The 18,266-nt window shown below is 37.9% G+C and overlaps 1 protein-coding gene across 20 annotated transcripts in view; it reads left to right on the forward strand.

Moving 5' to 3' along the window:
• The window catches only part of MBNL1 (muscleblind like splicing regulator 1), a 241,476-nt gene that overhangs the window by 178,371 nt on the left and 44,839 nt on the right, over positions 1 to 18,266 (forward strand). For all 20 annotated transcript variants that reach the window (XM_074190779.1, XM_074190760.1, XM_074190770.1 and 17 more), the window contains one exon: positions 16,874 to 17,044. In XM_074190779.1, the coding sequence (XP_074046880.1) occupies positions 16,976 to 17,044 (69 nt within the window). In that variant the 5' untranslated portion in view covers positions 16,874 to 16,975. The remainder of the gene's footprint in view (positions 1 to 16,873; positions 17,045 to 18,266) is intronic.

The raw sequence follows: 18,266 nt of genomic DNA on the forward strand, positions 1-18,266 counted from the left end.
AAGGGTATAAAATTGGTGCTGGAACCAATCTGGTCCTCTTCTGTCTCTCCCCTTGCTCTCCTTTGGGACTGAGGAGGCTATAGAAGGCCTGGAAGAACTAAAATGAAAGTGTCAGAGCTCAGCACGGGAAGTCATGCTGCTGCCTTCGAAAAGTCTGGAGTGGGAGAGAAGATGGAAATGTTAGTGGGAGTCTTGTGGAGTGAGGATCAGGGCCAGGAGACAAAGCTTGGGTGATCAGTGGCTGCTTATAGGGTCACCTTTGATTCTGATGACAACCCTGGGAAGTAGTTTCTCTTGTTAACCCCATTTTATGGATGAGAAAAATGAGATAGAAAAACGCTAGGTGACTTGCCCAAGTCCACAGAGCAAGTGCCTCAACTAGGAAGTAGAAAGATTGGGAAGGAAAAGGGACTTGGGCATGTAGTCTAAAAAAATGGAAGTCTTCCTCACAAGTTCACAGATTTTGAGTTTAGAATCCTAACTTTTTTTAAGGTTTTTGAAAGGCAATGGGGTTAAGTGACTTGCCCAAGGCCACACAGCTAGGTAATTATTAAATGTCTGATACAAGATTTGAACTCAGGTCCTCCTGACTCCAGGGCCGGTGCTCTATCCACTGCACCACCTAGCCACCCCTTAGATCCTAACTCCTGAAGGAGCTTTTGAGAAGATTTTGTCCAACACCTTCACTTTCTGGGGGAAACTCAGAGATGGCAAGAATACAGCAGTCATGATTCAAAATGAGGTCTTCTTTCTCCAACTCCAGTGATTTGTGCTAGGCAGTGGACAATAGCCAGTGAATTCAGACCTGAGTTCAGGCCTGCAGTGGATACTGGAATGGGGACAGGGCCACAAGATGGTGCCACGGCAGAATAAGGCCTTGGAGCACCATATTCCCGTTTCTCCCTGAGGACTTGTGTCCACCTAAGACTCAGTTCTCTGAACAGTCTGAAGATGCAGATTCAGTTGTTAGGACATTTTCTTTATATAAAATTCATGTATCTTACCATTCACAATTTGTAAGCAAAGCCAATTAAAAATTCTCTCTAGGGGCGGCTAGGTGGCGCAGTGGAGAAAACACCGGCCTTGGAGTCAGGAGTACCTGGGTTCAAATCCGGTCTCAGACACTTAATAATTGCCTAGCTGTGTGGCCTTGGGCAAGCCACTTAACCCCATTTGCCTTGCAAAAACCTAAAAAAAAAATTCTCTCTGCCTCAATTATGCTCACAGCTGGCTGGGCAGCCATTTGGCTGAACCTATTGGTTTATCTTGGTAGGTATTGGTTCCCTTCTCCATCCTGCTTATGTAAGCAAACTTCCCTAAAATGAAATGGGCCACTTTTTTTTGTGGAAGCCTGTCCCTCATTACCCTCATTACCAGATGAATCCAAACCAAGGAAAACTGAGGGATATTGTGAAGGGGGACCCTTGTCTCATTCTTTTTTCTTTCCTTTTTCTCTTTCTTTTCTTTTCTTTTCAGGCATTGGGGTTAGGTGACTTGTTTGAAGTCACACAGCTAGGCAATTATTAAGTGTCTGAGGCTGGATTTGAACTCAGATCCTCCTGACTTCAAGGCCGGTGCTCTATCCACTGTACCACCTATCTTCCCCATCCTTGCCTCATTATGTAAAACATAGAAGGGACAGTCGGGTGAAGCTTCTGGATATTCATAAATACAGAAAACAAAATAAAATACAAAAGGCCACATGGAAACCAATTCTATTAAAATACAGTGATCAACATAGTAAAAACAAACAAGTGTGTGGGCCCCAAGTCCTAGATCCACGGGGTGGTGCTCTAGAGAACAGCCCTTCCCAGCTCCGACTTTTCTGGAGACCATGATGGCTGCTGAGGCAGCTACATTTTCTGCCTCTCCTCCTCTGGTCAGGGGACAGGTCTAGTCCCAACAGCCTCTCTTTTAAGCCATATCTGGAAACTTGAAAATCTGGTCCCTGAGGCTCTCCCTTAATGCTCCCAAGCTGGTTGTTGAGCAGCTCCTGGGACTTCAGCCTGAATGTTGATATGGTAGCAAGAGAAAAACATCATGTGATAGCCGTCTGCTTTCTCTTCTCACTTTCACATTCTTACTTATTAAAATAATGTGTTGCTATGGCTTACATTTGTATGAGTCACATTATCTCTCTACTTCCCATCTTAAAAAGTATTTATGAATATTCTCCACAGTATCTGATGACACTTCAGACCAGGATCCCCATTGTGTTGGAGATATCTTGTCTAAAATGATTAACTGATTAGTATGAGCCCAAAAGGCTTTCTCTGTCCTAACCAAAGGGAATTAAGCTGGCCTTCTTTGCCTTTTGGAATTCATAGATTCCCAAGGGGTGTGTGGATAGATTGTAAGGGATTCCATGAGGGGGAAAATGATAACTTATATCTTCACTATTGTCTAAACAAAATTTTGGATTTTCTTCCCTTATTTACAAATGGTATTTTGAGGAGTCCATAGAAGCAAACTTTTCTTTAGCAGATTCTGAAGGGATCTATGGCCCAAAAGAGGATTAGAGAAACTGAACTGTGGGGCTTCCAAGAGAAAAGATTTGCTTTTTTCTATATACTTAGACTTTAATGAAGAAGGACCATGATAAGAAAGGCTGAGTGCTGGCCACAGATCCAGTAATATTTGAATTCGAGTCCTGACTTGGATGAAAAGTGACTGTGAGACCATAGGTAACTCATTTCTCCTCTAGGCTCTGATGGCTCTCTAAGGTTGTGATCCACAGAGAAGGTAGAGAAATTGCCTCACGGGAAGATCCAGAGCTGTTCTCTCTCTCTTGATAGAGCTAGTAACTCAAAATTACCATTGCTATTTAGTTTTCTAAATTGATATTGGATGTACTATCCTGATTTAGAAATACCAAAATGAGACCTTAGATTTAGATTTGGATCTTTGAGGCCTTCCAGTCCCTTCACTTTACAGATGAGGAAACAGACACCTAAAGAGGTAGCCTAAGAGACTTGGCCAAGGTCACTAAGATAGCTACAGGGAGGATTGGCATAGTTTTTTGTCTCCTAATTTGAGCTTCCTTGGACCATATTGTTCTTTCCAGAAGCTCTGTCTATTCAACTTTATCAGTTAAAAAGTTTATTTCATTAAAAAATATAGATTAATTATAGCTTGTAGGAATTCTACTGGGTTCCTTTGGCCCTTTATAGTTTTCCTGTTTTATTTCTGATATTCAAATGGTCTTATTCAGGTGATATTTGTCTTGGGAAGCAAGTAAAGTTTTAACAAAATATAGAAATGTATCATGATGCCAATCCAATAAAAAACATTCTGCATGTGTGTGAGATGCCCTGAATGCTTAATAATTAAGGTTCTCAACTATTAAGACCAGGGACTATGACCAATTCTTGTACCCTTGCTAGCCACACCCCACTTGACTTCCAGCAGTAACCTCGAGGATGGAAGTGAATTCCAAGAAAACTGTCACTTAGGTAAAGAGATATTTTTCAAGCAGTTGAGGAACCAGTAGTTTTAAGCCTAATTTGTGAAAGTACAAAATTGAACCTCCTCAAGGAGGTGAGAGAAGCCAGAAGAAACTCCATCATTTATCACCACTTCCCTCCTTGTGTTGCCTTTGTTATTCCCAACAAGAGTGAAAAATACAGTCTTGTTGTGGAAAGGATTGCCACTGTCAGATAGTCACAACAATCACTTTCAGTTGGACAATCCCCATGAGCTTATGGAAAGGGTGAGAATGATATAGTGGAAATGAGAATATTCTGTTCATTCTGCCAAAATATTATTCTCTAGGTCACCAATACTAGTGTTTGTGCCCTTCCTTTCTAGCTATTTCAACATAATTACTGTAATATATTCCTTCCTTGACCCTGGAAACACTTGAGAATTTTGAATGAAAACTTATAAAAGTCTGGATTTTGGAGAAATCTCAATGTTTTTAAGATGAAATTGAGATGTAAAGGTGAAGGCAAAAATGTTTGCATCTATTTGTCATTGCACCCAAATAACTCAAATCATAGTCTCTATGAAGCTTGTGAAAGAGTTCTTTGGTAATGAGATTTTCATACCAATGATTCTTGGCTTGTGGTTAGTCTCATTTAGATGTGAATTAAAAACTAATCAGTTTGAGGGAACATACAAAGTCGCCTCTCGAACAGACTTGCAAATTTACTACTCACAGGGGACCTACAAAGTTGTGTGAAAATAAACCCTAGAGAAAACAGGTATAAATCAAAAACATATTTTGTATTTTGATCATTATTATCATTATATAATAAGTGCTATCTTGTTAGACAGAGAATCTTGGAAGTAGAAGAGGGACTTCATATGCAAAATATACTAAAGAAATAGGGTTTCTTTTGAGAGAGCTCACTAGCTCTTGATCTTTCCATTTGTGTAGTGAATTGTGCTTCCTTTTTTTTTAAATATAAATATGCCCATAGCATTCAAATAGTCACAAATGCCCCTATATCATTCATGTAAGTATTTAAGTCAAAATCCTCTGCAAAATATAGTGTATTTCCTGCTTGGGGATTCAGTGGATAGAGGGCTGGGCCAGGAGTCAGGAAGATCTAAATTCAAATCTAGCTTCAAACTCTTAATAGCTGTGTGACCTTAGTTGAGTCACTTGAACAAGTCACCCTTTGCCTTAGTTTTTTTCATCTGTAAAATTGGCTGGAGAAGGAAGTGGCAAATCACTCCAAAATCTCTGCCTAGAAAATCCAAAATGGGGTCATGAATAATCAGGCAGGGCTGAAACAACAAAAATGTAGAACAATGTCTTTTCTTTGATTTATAGTCCTGGAGACTTGCTTGGGTCCTGAGAAGATAAGTGAGTTGTTCAGGATCATTCTACCAATAGAATGGCAAAGATCAGAGGAGACCCAAATCCTCCTGTCTGCAAGCCCTAGGCTTCCTCTCACACATAGAGTAGAATACACAAATGCAAACTTTTGTCAATCCAAAAATGTCTTCCCTTATTGGAAGTAATAACTTGAAGCCTAGTTGATTTGGGGGAATTTGACTGCTTTCCTCCCTCCCTTCTTCTCATACTCCCTTTCTTCTTTCCTTCCTTGCTTCCCTTTTTTTTTCTGTTTTGCTAATGTGTTAAAGGTAAAAGCATAAAGGATCTATAAACCAACCTTAAAGAATTTCACTGCTCTCTTCTTAGCGTTTCAGGACAGTTTTCTATGAATTGATCTTCCTGTCTTCATCCCTTTTGCATTTTTAAAAAAATCTTCTATCACCGAGTCTAACAAGTATCATTGACATGCCTCCGTGGCAGCGAGCCATCATGGAGGTATAGAGCCATCAATGTTTCTAGTGCAAATTATCTGGCACCATCGTTGAAGTCTCTTTGTGAGAGGAATATCCATTTTTCTAGTTTCATAAAACATATCCATGGGGAAAAAGCAAATGATTTTCAGTGAATAATTTTAGTCAATTTAGGAAGTCAACCGATAAATGCATAAAACCAAGTACAAAGGACAGCAAGAAGTAGTGTCATGAAAGACAACTGAGCCAATAGAGGGCAGTTGGGATTCTAACGTCTGTTTCATGGACCCGTAGTCAAGCAACATTAATGCGATTGTTTCTTAACTAACTATAGATGATTTATTAGTCAACCAACAGAAGGATTATAATGGCTTATTGGTTGCTTTTGGTCAGATAGTTTGCATTTCCCAGTTGAAACACAGGTCATATAAATAAACCATTTATTTTTATAATGTACTTTTTTTTTCTTTTAGCAAGATGAAACAGTCTCTGCTTTAGTTTGACAGTGATCTTTGGAAGTGTTTGGACGTAGAACATATTGGTGTCCCAAGGAGCTTCAAGTGATTGGAAAATACCTAGCTCTCTCACTTCCAATTTTAAGGCTTTGCAATAGCAAAATCAACAATGTCAGACCCTTTAAAGATATTGCTTCCAACTAAATGTCACTGAAGTATAAACAGGGTGTTTATAAGGTCCCCCCTTTCTGGGTCATTCACTCCTTGAAGACAATGGGCCTGGAGATAAAGAAAATGCTATTCAGCTACTCCTTACCAGTTCCAATAGAACAAGAGGGAGTGAATGCATTGGAAAGGAAGGGCAGACAATGGCTTTCTGGCATACTCAAATATGTGCAACATCTCCAATTCCTTGAGGGCAGGACCTATTTCTGCTTTGAAATCCTCAATTCTAAGGTAGTGTCTAGTAAATAATAAGGGCTTAATAAATGCTCATTGGTTGATTTAACCATTGATTGATTCTCTCTATGAATTATGAAACTGTCATATGAAACTGTCCTCAGCTAGAGCACCAGCAGATGAAAATTTCTATAACTCATTATGGTCATTATTTTCAAATAATCTTGTGCCAAAATAGGCTACCAGAAAGTTTAATGACCTTTGTGAATTAGTTGTTAGGATATTATTTGATTCCCCTTTCCCTTTTCCATCCCCCCCCACCACCACCATTATAGTACTGAATTTGACTCTCAGGGTTAATATAAGAGTTATTTAGTTGTGTAGGGTTTCAGCTGGGCAGACTTCAAAATGATTAATGAGAGTTGCGCAACCAAAAAACCTCGTGAGTTCTCTGGGAAACAGTCATGGTATCTTGGTGTTTGAGTCAGAGTGTGATTGCATTGCGTCAGTATTGAATCTATTTTGGGGTGCTCTAATATCATTAGGTCCAGTAACCAAAAATCTTCATCAAAGTCAGGAATGTTTTTAAAAAAGGAGATAGGAACTGTAACTATATATGAAAAGAAAGTGGTTTTTTAAAATTGATTAAGAATCTAGGCCCAAATTCCCATTTTCCTACTTGAGATTGGACTCTGATCAGGAAACTCATCTGAACTTTGGACCTCTTAGCTTTGGCGGAATTTCAACAGTTGACTATTATAATTTTGTTTAATTATTAGAAATAGTGGCTATGCAGGAGTTATATATGTTCATGTGTTTGTATTTTGTCTTCCACATAGAATTTGAGGAAGATTAAAAACTTTAATGTGATACAAAAATAGATTTTCTTTTTAAAAAACTTTTTAAATGGAGAGAAAAATGATTTATTACTTGGCACTAGTTCACAAAATCTTTCAAAATCCATTTCCACCTTCTTTTATTATTAGAAATACTGTTTAGATTCTTTTGACTTGAAACAGTCTCATAGAAACGGTGTATTGCATTTGTGCATAAAGAAATACTCTATGAAGGTTATTTCAGATGGTCATTTTGTGAGTATTTTAACTTTTTCATAGCAAATCAGGTCACCAAGAATTTAATAAACATTGATCATGTACCTGGAGAATGCGCACCATCCTACAAAATAAAATAAATAGAAAAAAAGCTAGTTCCTTCTCTCAAAGTGCTCATGATCTTTGGTGAGGAGACAACATGCTGTGTAGAAACAAGATGTAATATAAAATCATGAAGAGGCTTAGAGTGAAGGGGAGACCTGGAAGGTTTGCTGAAGATGGAACAATGGTTGAGACTCGGACAAAACCAGCAAAGCTGTGAGGCAGAGAGGTAAAGAGGGAGAGTGGTCTAGGCATGGGGGAGAACCAGAGGAAATGGGCAGAGTGAGGTGATGTAGTATCAGTGAGGAGAAAGGAAGCCATTGTTATTAGATGACCGTCATTGAGGTGGGGAAGTGGGGAACCCAGGAGAAAAGAGGAGCAGGTTAAGGAAGACAGGAAGGACCATGTTAGGAAAGGCTTTAAAAACCAGAGGGATGGTTTTCTATTTGACCTTGTAAGTACTAGGGAGCTACTGTGAATAGTTGACTGAATGGGATGACATAGTGAGACTTACTCTTTGAGAGAGAAGTGAAAGATGGTCTGCCCTGGGGAAGACTTGAGGCAAGGAAGGCAATCAATGGGAATAATTTTGGATTTGGAGATGAAATCTGAGTTTCGGGTCTGATTTTAGTTCTATGACCCTTCTAACATTAAGCAAATCACAGAACCTCTTGATTCTCAATTTCTTCATCTAAAAAAATGAGGAGGGGAGTAATCTAGGCAAGCCGTTAAATCCTCCCCAGATCTAAGTCCTGTGATCCAAAATAAAATGTGAAGGAATTGCTATTGCCTAGCTAAAGAAGTTAGGGAACAGGTAAATTGAGTGCTGTCTTCAGATATCATGGAGGAGCCATCACCTTGATCTTATCCTGAGATCTCAAAATATGGGATGAATTTTAAATATGAAAATTTCTAGTTGGATGCAAAAATATTTCTTAATATCAAGGCACTAATTACTGAAGGGAACTTCAAAAACACAGAACATTCACATTCTGATTATGCAAAAGGAAAGTTGGTGGTTTTAGCAAGGATTTGAAAGAAATATAAAAAGAAAAGTATTTAGGAAATGAGTAGATGTTTAATAATAATAATAAGCATTACCTTTTCTATTAGTGCTTTAAGGGTTACAAAAAAACCTTTACAAATATCATTTAATCCTCACAACCACCCTTGGAGATAGGTGTATTATTATCCCTATTTTGCAGATGAGGAAAATGAGACAGACAGAACTGAAGTGACTTGTCCAGAGTCATAGTGAGCGTTGAAGAAGAATTTGAACTGAGGTCTTCTTGAATCCAGGTCTCCTGCTCTTTCATAATATGGAAATGTATATTTATACATGTTTCTATATATCGCTTGATGTGTGTTATTTAATGCTTCATAATATAATTCTAACTACATTTGCTTGTATTTGACAAAACTCTGGGAGTCTCCATCTCTAACAATCTCCTAAGAAAAGAATAAATAGTATATCTATTTATTCTCTTCTTAATATGGTAAAAATTTATTAAGGACCTTTTACCTACTGAAGGTAAATTGTTTGAATTTGAAGTAAGGTGATATTACATGATCCTTTCCATTTTTTGTAGTGAAAGACTTTTCTAATAATCTTTAAACACAGATTTAAAAAAAAAGACAATCTTGACCTATTCAGTTGTCACTCTCAATCATTTTTTAGTGTCTAATGTAGAAGGTATCAAATTTATTGGTAACAAAATCCTATATTTCTCATTGCTAAATTGATCAATCTGGTTACTTTCTTAAGTGAGGGTCTCACAGTTCAGGAATAATTACAGAATTTTGATGATTATAATAAAATATTACAAAAAGCAAGTATCTTTTTTTGCAACAGGAATACCCTGGCCAGAGTGAGCCAGAGTGCAGTTGGGAAGATCTCCATTTGATGCTTATTTTAAGTTCTTTAATTGCCCCCCCCCCCTTAAAAACTTGGGCTGTTTTTTCCTTGAACCTTTAGGAAGGCTTATGCATGGGTAGCTTTGGGTATTGTTATTAAAATGAAGTAGTCCCAGGTAGCCACCATACTGCTACTCCTCTTCCTTGATCATCCCTCCTCAGTCTTCCTCTCTGGGCTTTCTTAACAATCGCTAGTCACTCTAGCTCTGGGTTTGACAGAGTCCCCTCTGACACCTACTGGCCAGGATCTCTGCATGCTCAGGGCTTGAGCAAACCCTCATGGCCAAGTTGTAGACAAGGTGCCAACATATACTCACAGGGACTTTCCTCATCACATTTCAGCCCCAATCCCTATTGGCATCTAATTCTCGATTTTCTTTTTTTTCATGCAACAGAATGTTTCTCTATGCAGAAATTTGACCACATGCCTGCTATTGGGGGGAAAAAGATTGAGAGACTAACAGAGAGAGGGGGAGGGAGAGATGGAAAAAGTGTGTGTGAGAGAGAGAGGAGAGGGAGAGAGAGAGCAAGCAAACGCATTCATTATGTATTTCCAAGAAAGGAGCTGGTTTTAAGGAGAGACTAGGCCTGGGTTAGCTGGGTAAATTGGCCACTCTTCTTGAATCAGCTCTTCACAGTAGGATTTTATCTTTTAATTATTGTTGAATGAATTTCCCCAAAACCATATCAACAAGCTAAAAATCCTGCAAATTCATATCAAAGAAAATGAGGCAGGATTCCCTTTCAGTAGAGAGCAATTAAGTAACAAATAAATAAATGATTTTTATATTATCAGCCATATGGTGTTTTTGCATCTCTCTCTTCACACCTTTTAAGTGTAGATAATAATTAATTGGTTGTAATTCCAAAAATCTTTTGATATTTGGGGAAATAACACAGCACCACCTAATAATTCATTTCTTTTCAACACTGTGGGAACCTAATGAGATATGATGCCAGAGATAGCAATTCAGGTCTATTCAGTTGGATAAAATTTTATCAAAGGTTTACTTCCTAAGGGCCTCAAACAGAAGCCTTCGATAAGGACATCAAATCAGACAGAAAAAAAATAGATGTTTGCCTTGTATTCATTTCAAAATTACAGAGATAATTTTAACCTTTTCAAAACCAAAATCAAATGGTTTCTCATATAGAGACGATAAGCAATTTAGAGAAATGAAGAATTTCCAGAAATGTTTCTATCTTGACTGCCAACATGGTTTCTTCCCAAATAGTTTTTTAAATTGTCTTGCCATCCTATATGGGAAAAAATCTTTTTACAACTATTTTAAGTAAGAAGACCATGAATTCCCCTGAGAATTGTTGGCAAATAGGAAAGTTCACAGCATGTCTCAGAGCAGAGAGATGGCTTGTGAAGATGCTTAAAAAAAACATTTGAATATCTCAACCATCTCAAAGGAAATGTTGTTTTGCCTCAACAATTGAAAGAAACATTTCTATTTTAGACAAACCAGCATTTCAAATGAAAGTTGGCTGAATGGATTATTTTATTTGGAAAATACTTTGTAGTGTAGACAGTGTTCCCGTCAATTTGGCAATAATCCCTTACCTCCACAGTGTACACAAATATGGTCAGTCTTTTATTATTATTATTATTATTATTATTTTTATTCCCTCTAGGTTTCTGCATTTAGCAGTTAAAGATCAAGTGCCTGTGAATTGTGACCCAGGGAAATATTCTATTCCTATTGTATCCCATATTTGGGATGGGTAGAATTCAACAAGTAGAGATGAAAGAGGGCATTTAAGACAATTATGTTTTCTCTCTCAATGGAAAATTACTGCAATCTGATACAGATAGAGTTTTGATTCTCACCACCCACCTTCTTTCCTTCCTTCCTCCCCACCCCCCCCAACACAGTTATCAAACAACAGAGACGTTTCTATTTGAGATTTTGAATTTCAGACATAGCCTTATTACAAACTCTTTAAATACATTACAGAAGTGATTAAGGACTCCTTTTGCCATGAATTCTTTACTAGTTCTCCCCTTAGTGGAAACTGAACATGGTATCTTAAAAATTTATTTTGACAAAACAAACGCTTCTTGCCCCAGCCTCAGAGGACCATGGATCAGCAACTCCAGAGGGACCTGATCAGTTATTTTTCACATAAAGAAACTTAAGCCCATAGGGATGGAGTTAGTTAAGCAACTCTATACAACTCTCCCCTCCTCCGTCCATGGGTTTGTTAGAAATAATAGGTTTTATTTGCTAATTTCCTATTTCCATAAATATGAGAATATGGATAAATGTGAACCTTGGCCAAGTTTTGATAATTTTTTAAAATTATATTGAAAGAAATTTCAAAAAGTTTTTAAAATACTACCCAAGCTCTTTAAAAAAAAGAAGAACAGATGTCTCAGCTGAATAGCCATCTGCCCTGCCTCCATCAACTCATTTTAATGGTCTGACCAGGAAATCGTTTTATGGACACTTGAGTGAAGGGGAAATGTAACGGCTTTTTGAACAGTTGTACAGTATAGTAGATAGAGTCCTGGATTTGGAATCAGGAAGACTCATCTTCATGAGTTCAAATCTGGGTTCAGATGTTCCCTAATTATGGGACTTTGGGTAAGACAGTTCATCCTGTTTGCCTCAGTTTCCTCCTTTGCAACATGGTCTGGAGAAAGAATTGGCAAATCACTCTGGTCTCTGCTAAGTGGGGTTGGACACCATTGAAATGACTACATAACAGCAATAACCATTAACCTGAGTCCATCTACCCTTCAACCTACCTCGACCTAGCAAGAATACTGGAAAAGGAATTTCTTACATGGGCAGATTACCTAAAGTCTAGAAAGAAAAAGAATAGGAAAGCGAATCTTCCAGATCCTTCATTAGGATTTTCCTCATTTTTCAGGTTTTTTCCTTCCTCTAATGTCCAACAAACGCTTCTTGTTTTTAATTTAACCCTATGAAAGTACAGAAGGTACCTCCAGGTGCAGGGAGGAAAAAATACAATAGCGGTTTAGGAATTCTGAGCATCTCCATCAAGTCATTAGAACAAACACCAGAGATGGAATGGAGGAATTATTGATGAAAAGCCCAAGTTCCCCAATTGAAATGCCCCATAAGATCACAGAGGAATAACACAGATTCTAGTCAACAGAATAATTTCCAAAGGGGAAAAAAAGAATGCTTTGTCTTCTTGTCAACTTGTTGGCTTGTTTGTAGTTACTGCCTACAGACCTTTGGGTCAAGCCATGTCCTATGATAGCGACGAGGGAATGACCTCTAGTTGTCAACACTGAATAAGAATTAATCTTTTGTACTGTCCTATCACCAGTGGCCCAGTAGGATTCCTCAGGCTGAAATCGAATCCCCATTTTTCTTACAAGCCCTCATGTAGATCACTGTCCTGCTGAAGGCAATATTGTCTATTATGTATGTATATATGTTTTTGCAAGGCAAATGGGGTTAAGTGGCTTGCCCAAGGCCACACAGCTAGGTCATTATTAAGTGTCTGAGGTCGGATTTGAACTCAGGTCCTCCTGACTCCAGGGCCAGTGCTCTATCCACTGCGCCACCTAGCCTCCCTGTCTATTATTTATTATGTGTTTTAAAGAACTCATTAGATTTTTCTGTCATTGATTGGAGTTTCGGAATCTTGAGGAGGAGCTTTTAGAATCAATCTCGACCAACCTTTTCATTTTCCAAAAAAAAGGAAATAGAAACTAAGAGAGCTTAAGTGATTTACCAAGATTGATGGAGCTGGTGAGTGTCTGGGGCAGGATCTGAACTCAGATCTTAAACTTTGTGAAGGTAAAAAGGAACCTTACCTTTTCTAAATTCTGCATTTCTCTCTGGGCTCTGTGTGCAGTTCGGCAGCAAATGAATATATGTTGAGTTGGATGAGCTGATAGTATACTGGATTAGAATAAACTGAAGTGAATTTCTCCCCGATGAACCACCCAGTCATCTGTCGGACTATTAGCTTGGCATGCTGAGGGATGTTGTCAACACACCCCTATCTGAAAAAAGATGCATTGCCTTGTCCTAGGCTCAGTATAAGTCAGAAACATGTGGTGTTTATAATAATTGCTAACACTTCTATATCGTCATTGTTTCCAGAATAAAAGGGAAAGCCAACTACTATTTATTATGCCCTTTGCTCCAAGGTAGCAGTTGCCTACAGAGTACAGAGTGAAGCAGATCTATACTTTCTGAAATTTGCCTGTGTGTCTTGTGGGTTGCTCTGTAGCTGATCCATCAGCCTGGAATGGGCATCACATGAGCTTTTTTGTTTCTCCTTAGTTTGTCCTGAGGCTTTGGCTGCAGCCAGTTCTTGGCTCCCCAAGAAGCCAAGCCAATATAATCAACCATCACTTAGTCAGACATTTTTTCGCACTTTCGTAGGAAAGTAGCAGATCAACTCTATTGGAAGAAACAGTGGCCAGTCTGCCACAATCAAAAATTTATCTCTTTGATAATTTTAAATATGACTGTGTTATAAGGTAAAGGGAAGGACAGGACTGGCTTCTCATTTTTTATAGTGTCCTAATGCCATCATAAGTAACTGGTCTTTGATTTGAGTAGTTTAGACCTTCTTGGTCTACTGGGTCTGGCAAAGACTACAGAGGGTGCCCGCAGGAGAGCTGTTAATTGGAGAGCCCTATAGGATGGGCCCAGAAAACTGAATAAGGCTGAGTGTAGTCCCACTTAATTCTTCTGTTTTTATCTTGACTCATTTTTAGTAAGAAATGTGATACAGGAATACTTTGGCTCAACATTTCCTATTTGGTTCCCTTTTACAATAAAATGTTTTTTTTTTCCTTTTTTTTCCTGGCCTGCCCAGAATCACAGCAGCTGTGGTTTCCAGGAGGTTGGCAGTTCTGCCCCATGGGTTTGACTTGGCATCTATCCTCATTGTTTTTTTTATTTATACTGAGACAAATACCTCACATAAGCAGAGAACTGTTTATAGAGTATTTCCCCAATAACATTTCATTCGAACCTCACAGAAACTGAAGTAAACAGAGCACAGATTATTCCCATTTTCCAGATAAGGAAAATAAAGACCAAGAAAGTTAAATGACTCAGCTAAATACATATGATCCACAAATATGATAGATATGGCAATCTAAGAATAACCAAGACTCTATTTATTTCATATAAAAAATTTTTAAATGAATAATTGTTAGGAAAAAATTCAACTTCTCTTGTCCAATTTTTGACCTCAGAGAATTTTTTCTTGTTTGTACGTGGTGCAAAGAGGGTTTTAAAATCTGGTACCTAGCACCTTCTTGTTATTAAACAAGCTTTATTATGCAAAGATTATTAAAATGACATTTGACTGGCTGTGAAAATGAGGGTCATGCATGTTGTCAAGCATGCCAAGAATGGGGACAGATGGCTTAAAAATCCCTGCTTCCCTGACACCAAGGGAGCTGAAACACATCATTCAAATTAGATTTCTTGGCATATTTCATAATAACCATAAGTACCATGACTTACTAAGTTAAATTACAGTGTTTGGTCAAAATATAACAAATTAATAAACAGGTTGTCCGCTTCTATTAAAAACTCCTTTTTATATACATACTGTTGCTTCTGATTAGGATCATTGGTGGAAGATGGTTTAGAAACATTGTAGGGAGGGTGGTGGTGGTAGTAGCAGCAGTAATATTGGTAGTAGAAGTTATAGTATTTGTAGCAGTAGTGGTGTTAGTAGTAGCAGTAGTAATGGTAGGGCAGTAATGATAGTGGTGGTAGAATAATAATGGAAATAGTAATAATAGTGGTGGTGGTAGTAGTAGTGGTAGTAATAACAGGTAGTAATTGTGGCAGTGGTAGTAGTGGCAGTAGTGGCAGTGGCAGTACTAGTGGTAGTGATGGTGATGGTGGTGGCAATATAATTTATACTATTGCTACTACTACTACTACTACTACTACACCAATAAATTCAGGATCAATCATAACCATGTTTATTCAGCCTTAGCCAACTCTTCATGACCCCATTTTGGAGTTTTCCTGGCAACTACACTGGAGTGGCTGGCCATTTCCTTCTCCAGCTCATTTTACAGTTGAGGAAGCTGAGGCAGACAGGGTGAAGTGACTTGTCCAGGGTCACACTGCTTTTAAGAGTCTGAGGCAGATTTGAATTCGGGAGCTGGTCTTCCAGCTTGCAGGCAGGCAGTTCTGGGCACTGTGGCACCACCTAGTGACTTTAGTAAGGATCACTGCTAGAATTTCTAGAACATGTTGTGACAAAGAATGGAATTTGATTTCTTGAGAGAGGGATGGGAAGCCCTAGAGGAGCTCCTCAGCAAGTTAGAGTCTGAAAGTCCATACGGATTGCCAGAAGGGGAACCCAGGATGTGTTCATTTCAAAATCAAGTCAGTATCCAGGATTCTATAGATATTCTAAGACTTAAAAAAAACACTATATCCACTGTCTCATTTAAGTCTCTTATCTACCCTAGAAGGCATTATTATCACTATTTTACAGCTAAGGAAAATAGGCTTAGTGAGAAGGAATACCTTGCTTGTCATATTATATAATCATAAAGCATCCATGCTGAATTCATTCCATAAACATTTTAAAATGCAGATTGTAAGACTGTAGAGACAAAGAAAGGTCTTTTCTGGTTCATAGTCTAGTGGAGGAAAGAAGGTGCAAACAATTACGTGTGACCCTACCTACAGGATACATGCAGGATGAATGGAAATACTCAACAGAAGGAAGATACCAGTGTGAAGGCAGATCATGAAAGCTTCCTCTAGAGAATGGGGTTTTATCTGGGACTAGGAGAAAGCTGGGAGGGGCAGGAAGCAAAGTGAACAAGGAATGATGGATAGATAGCCAAGGAAATCACCCGGAGTTGGGAGATGGAATACTTTGTTCAAGAAATAGCAAGGAGACAAGTGCAATTGGACCAGAGACTATGTGTAGAGGAGTGACATAACGAGTGAGAAGACTGGAAAATGGATGTGGGGCAGATTAGGAAGGACTTCAAACAGCAAACGGCATTTTTAATTTGTTCTTGCAGTTTTATTGCTCTATGATAGTTTGGTCATGTTTGCATTTTAATGATATCACTTTGACCGCTAAGTCTACGATGAATTGGAGTGGAGAGAGAGACTTGTTGGCAGGGAAACCCACCAGAGGTTACTGTAATATTTCCAGGGGTCTTACAAATTCTCAATTTTGCCTGAATAATGGCCTGGATTTTTTCCTTCTTGTTTTTCAGAGTAGAGGTTTAGGGCTCATTGCTAAAATTATATTTCCAAATGTGTCACTAAGTTTATGTAATTTCTCAATTAAGAAATAGAATAAAAACAGGGAATCGTTGATGTTGCTTATTCAGCATGATTAGACTCAAAACAGTTGACTGCTGGAACATTCTGGCATCAAAGTTAATCATCTTGCATTGCTCCCAGACATTATAAAATCAGATGTCATAGTGTTGCTAGCAGTTTCAAATATATTCAACTGAAGACTGTTATCAGTTATCAACTTCACTTTGAAACATTTCAATTTCCACTTATTTTATAGTATCAACAGAATATATTTCAATTAAAAATGGCAGATATTTTATTACCATTGTTTCTAAACTTTCCACAGATTTGAAGGTAGTTAATATCAAGAATGTTGTCTTGTTTACTTTATAAAAGAAAAATGAGAAGAAATTCCAGAATTTTTTTCAAATTTGTGTTTATTGTTTCTCTGTTATAGGGTCGCTGTTCAAGAGAGAACTGCAAATATCTTCACCCACCCCCCCACTTAAAAACACAATTGGAAATAAATGGACGCAACAACTTGATTCAACAGAAGAACATGGCTATGCTGGCCCAGCAGATGCAACTTGCTAACGCCATGATTCCTGGCGCCCCGCTACAGCCTGTGGTAAGCTGGCATCTGGGTAGTAGTCTTATTATCCAACCACATTTTAGGATCCACTATCTTTTCAAATAGGCCCTTGGTGAGTAATCTTACCTGAAGCAAGACAGCAAGTCTGAGAAGTTCAGCACTTGCTGGGAACCAATGGCACCAAGCTATAGAAAAACACACTTTATAATATAACTATCTTTCTGGTAATGATTGCAAATGGTGTCCAAGACCATGAGGAAAATAAATTCACCAGTTTTGCTAATGTTCTTTGGTAGTTCCCAGTCAGTAAGACTATCATCGTCATGTTGAATATGTTCTCCAAATACCACTTTGAAGTCATAGTATTTCCCCCAAGATTGAGCCTGGACTATGGTCTCTTTTACCTGGAGTAGAATTAAAATGCATGCCATCCATCCTTGAGAAGGAGAACACTTTGCTTTTTTGTTTTTTAACAATGAAAGAAGTATGATTTTTTTTCATATAGCCAAACTCCTTTTAAAGTTAGTATAGAAATGAATAAGCTGGAGCAAAACTTATTATCTTCATTTTTTAAAAATTATTGTACATATTATATTATTCTTTCTAATTTTTTTCCATTTCGATTTGATTCTTCTTTCATAACTTGATTAACATGGATCTATGTTTATCAAGTATGGCCTATATTACTTTCTGTCCAAGGGAGGCAGAAAGGAGGGAGAAAAATCTGTAACTCAAAACCTAACAACAAGAAAAATGAATAAATAAATAAATAATTAAATCAGATAGAAAAAAAAGTAATAGCTATGCTGTTAGCAAAACTCTGGGATTATGGATTCACCGTGCAAGTGGATAGCATGTTGCTCCCATGGTTATTTTGTTTTTGGAAATTACAAACTAAGACTATCTCTGGAAGGGTCCAACTGAGACTAGGACATATCTTTCATTCTTGAAAATTTAAGACAAGTAAAGCAGTAGAGAATAAGGGTAAGGAACATTCCAGAAGTAATAGTATAATCCCCTTCTTTACCTGGATATCTAGGGGGAGATGTCCAGTGGTTGGGAGGAGGTAACTTCAGAGAAGAGCCAGATTCCCATTAAAACAAGATGGTTGGAGTTTTTCTCAAACATATTGAAATAACAATTATCCATCCCAATGCAATAGAAATCAGAAAATACGATTCTGAATACTTTCTTTTAAGTTGCATTCATTTTCATTTAAAAATAAGACAAGCTTAAACATTTAAAATTTAAATTTACA

The sequence above is a fragment of the Macrotis lagotis genome, chromosome 6 (genome assembly GCF_037893015.1).
Source record: "Macrotis lagotis isolate mMagLag1 chromosome 6, bilby.v1.9.chrom.fasta, whole genome shotgun sequence".
Taxonomy (NCBI): Eukaryota; Metazoa; Chordata; class Mammalia; order Peramelemorphia; family Peramelidae; genus Macrotis; species Macrotis lagotis.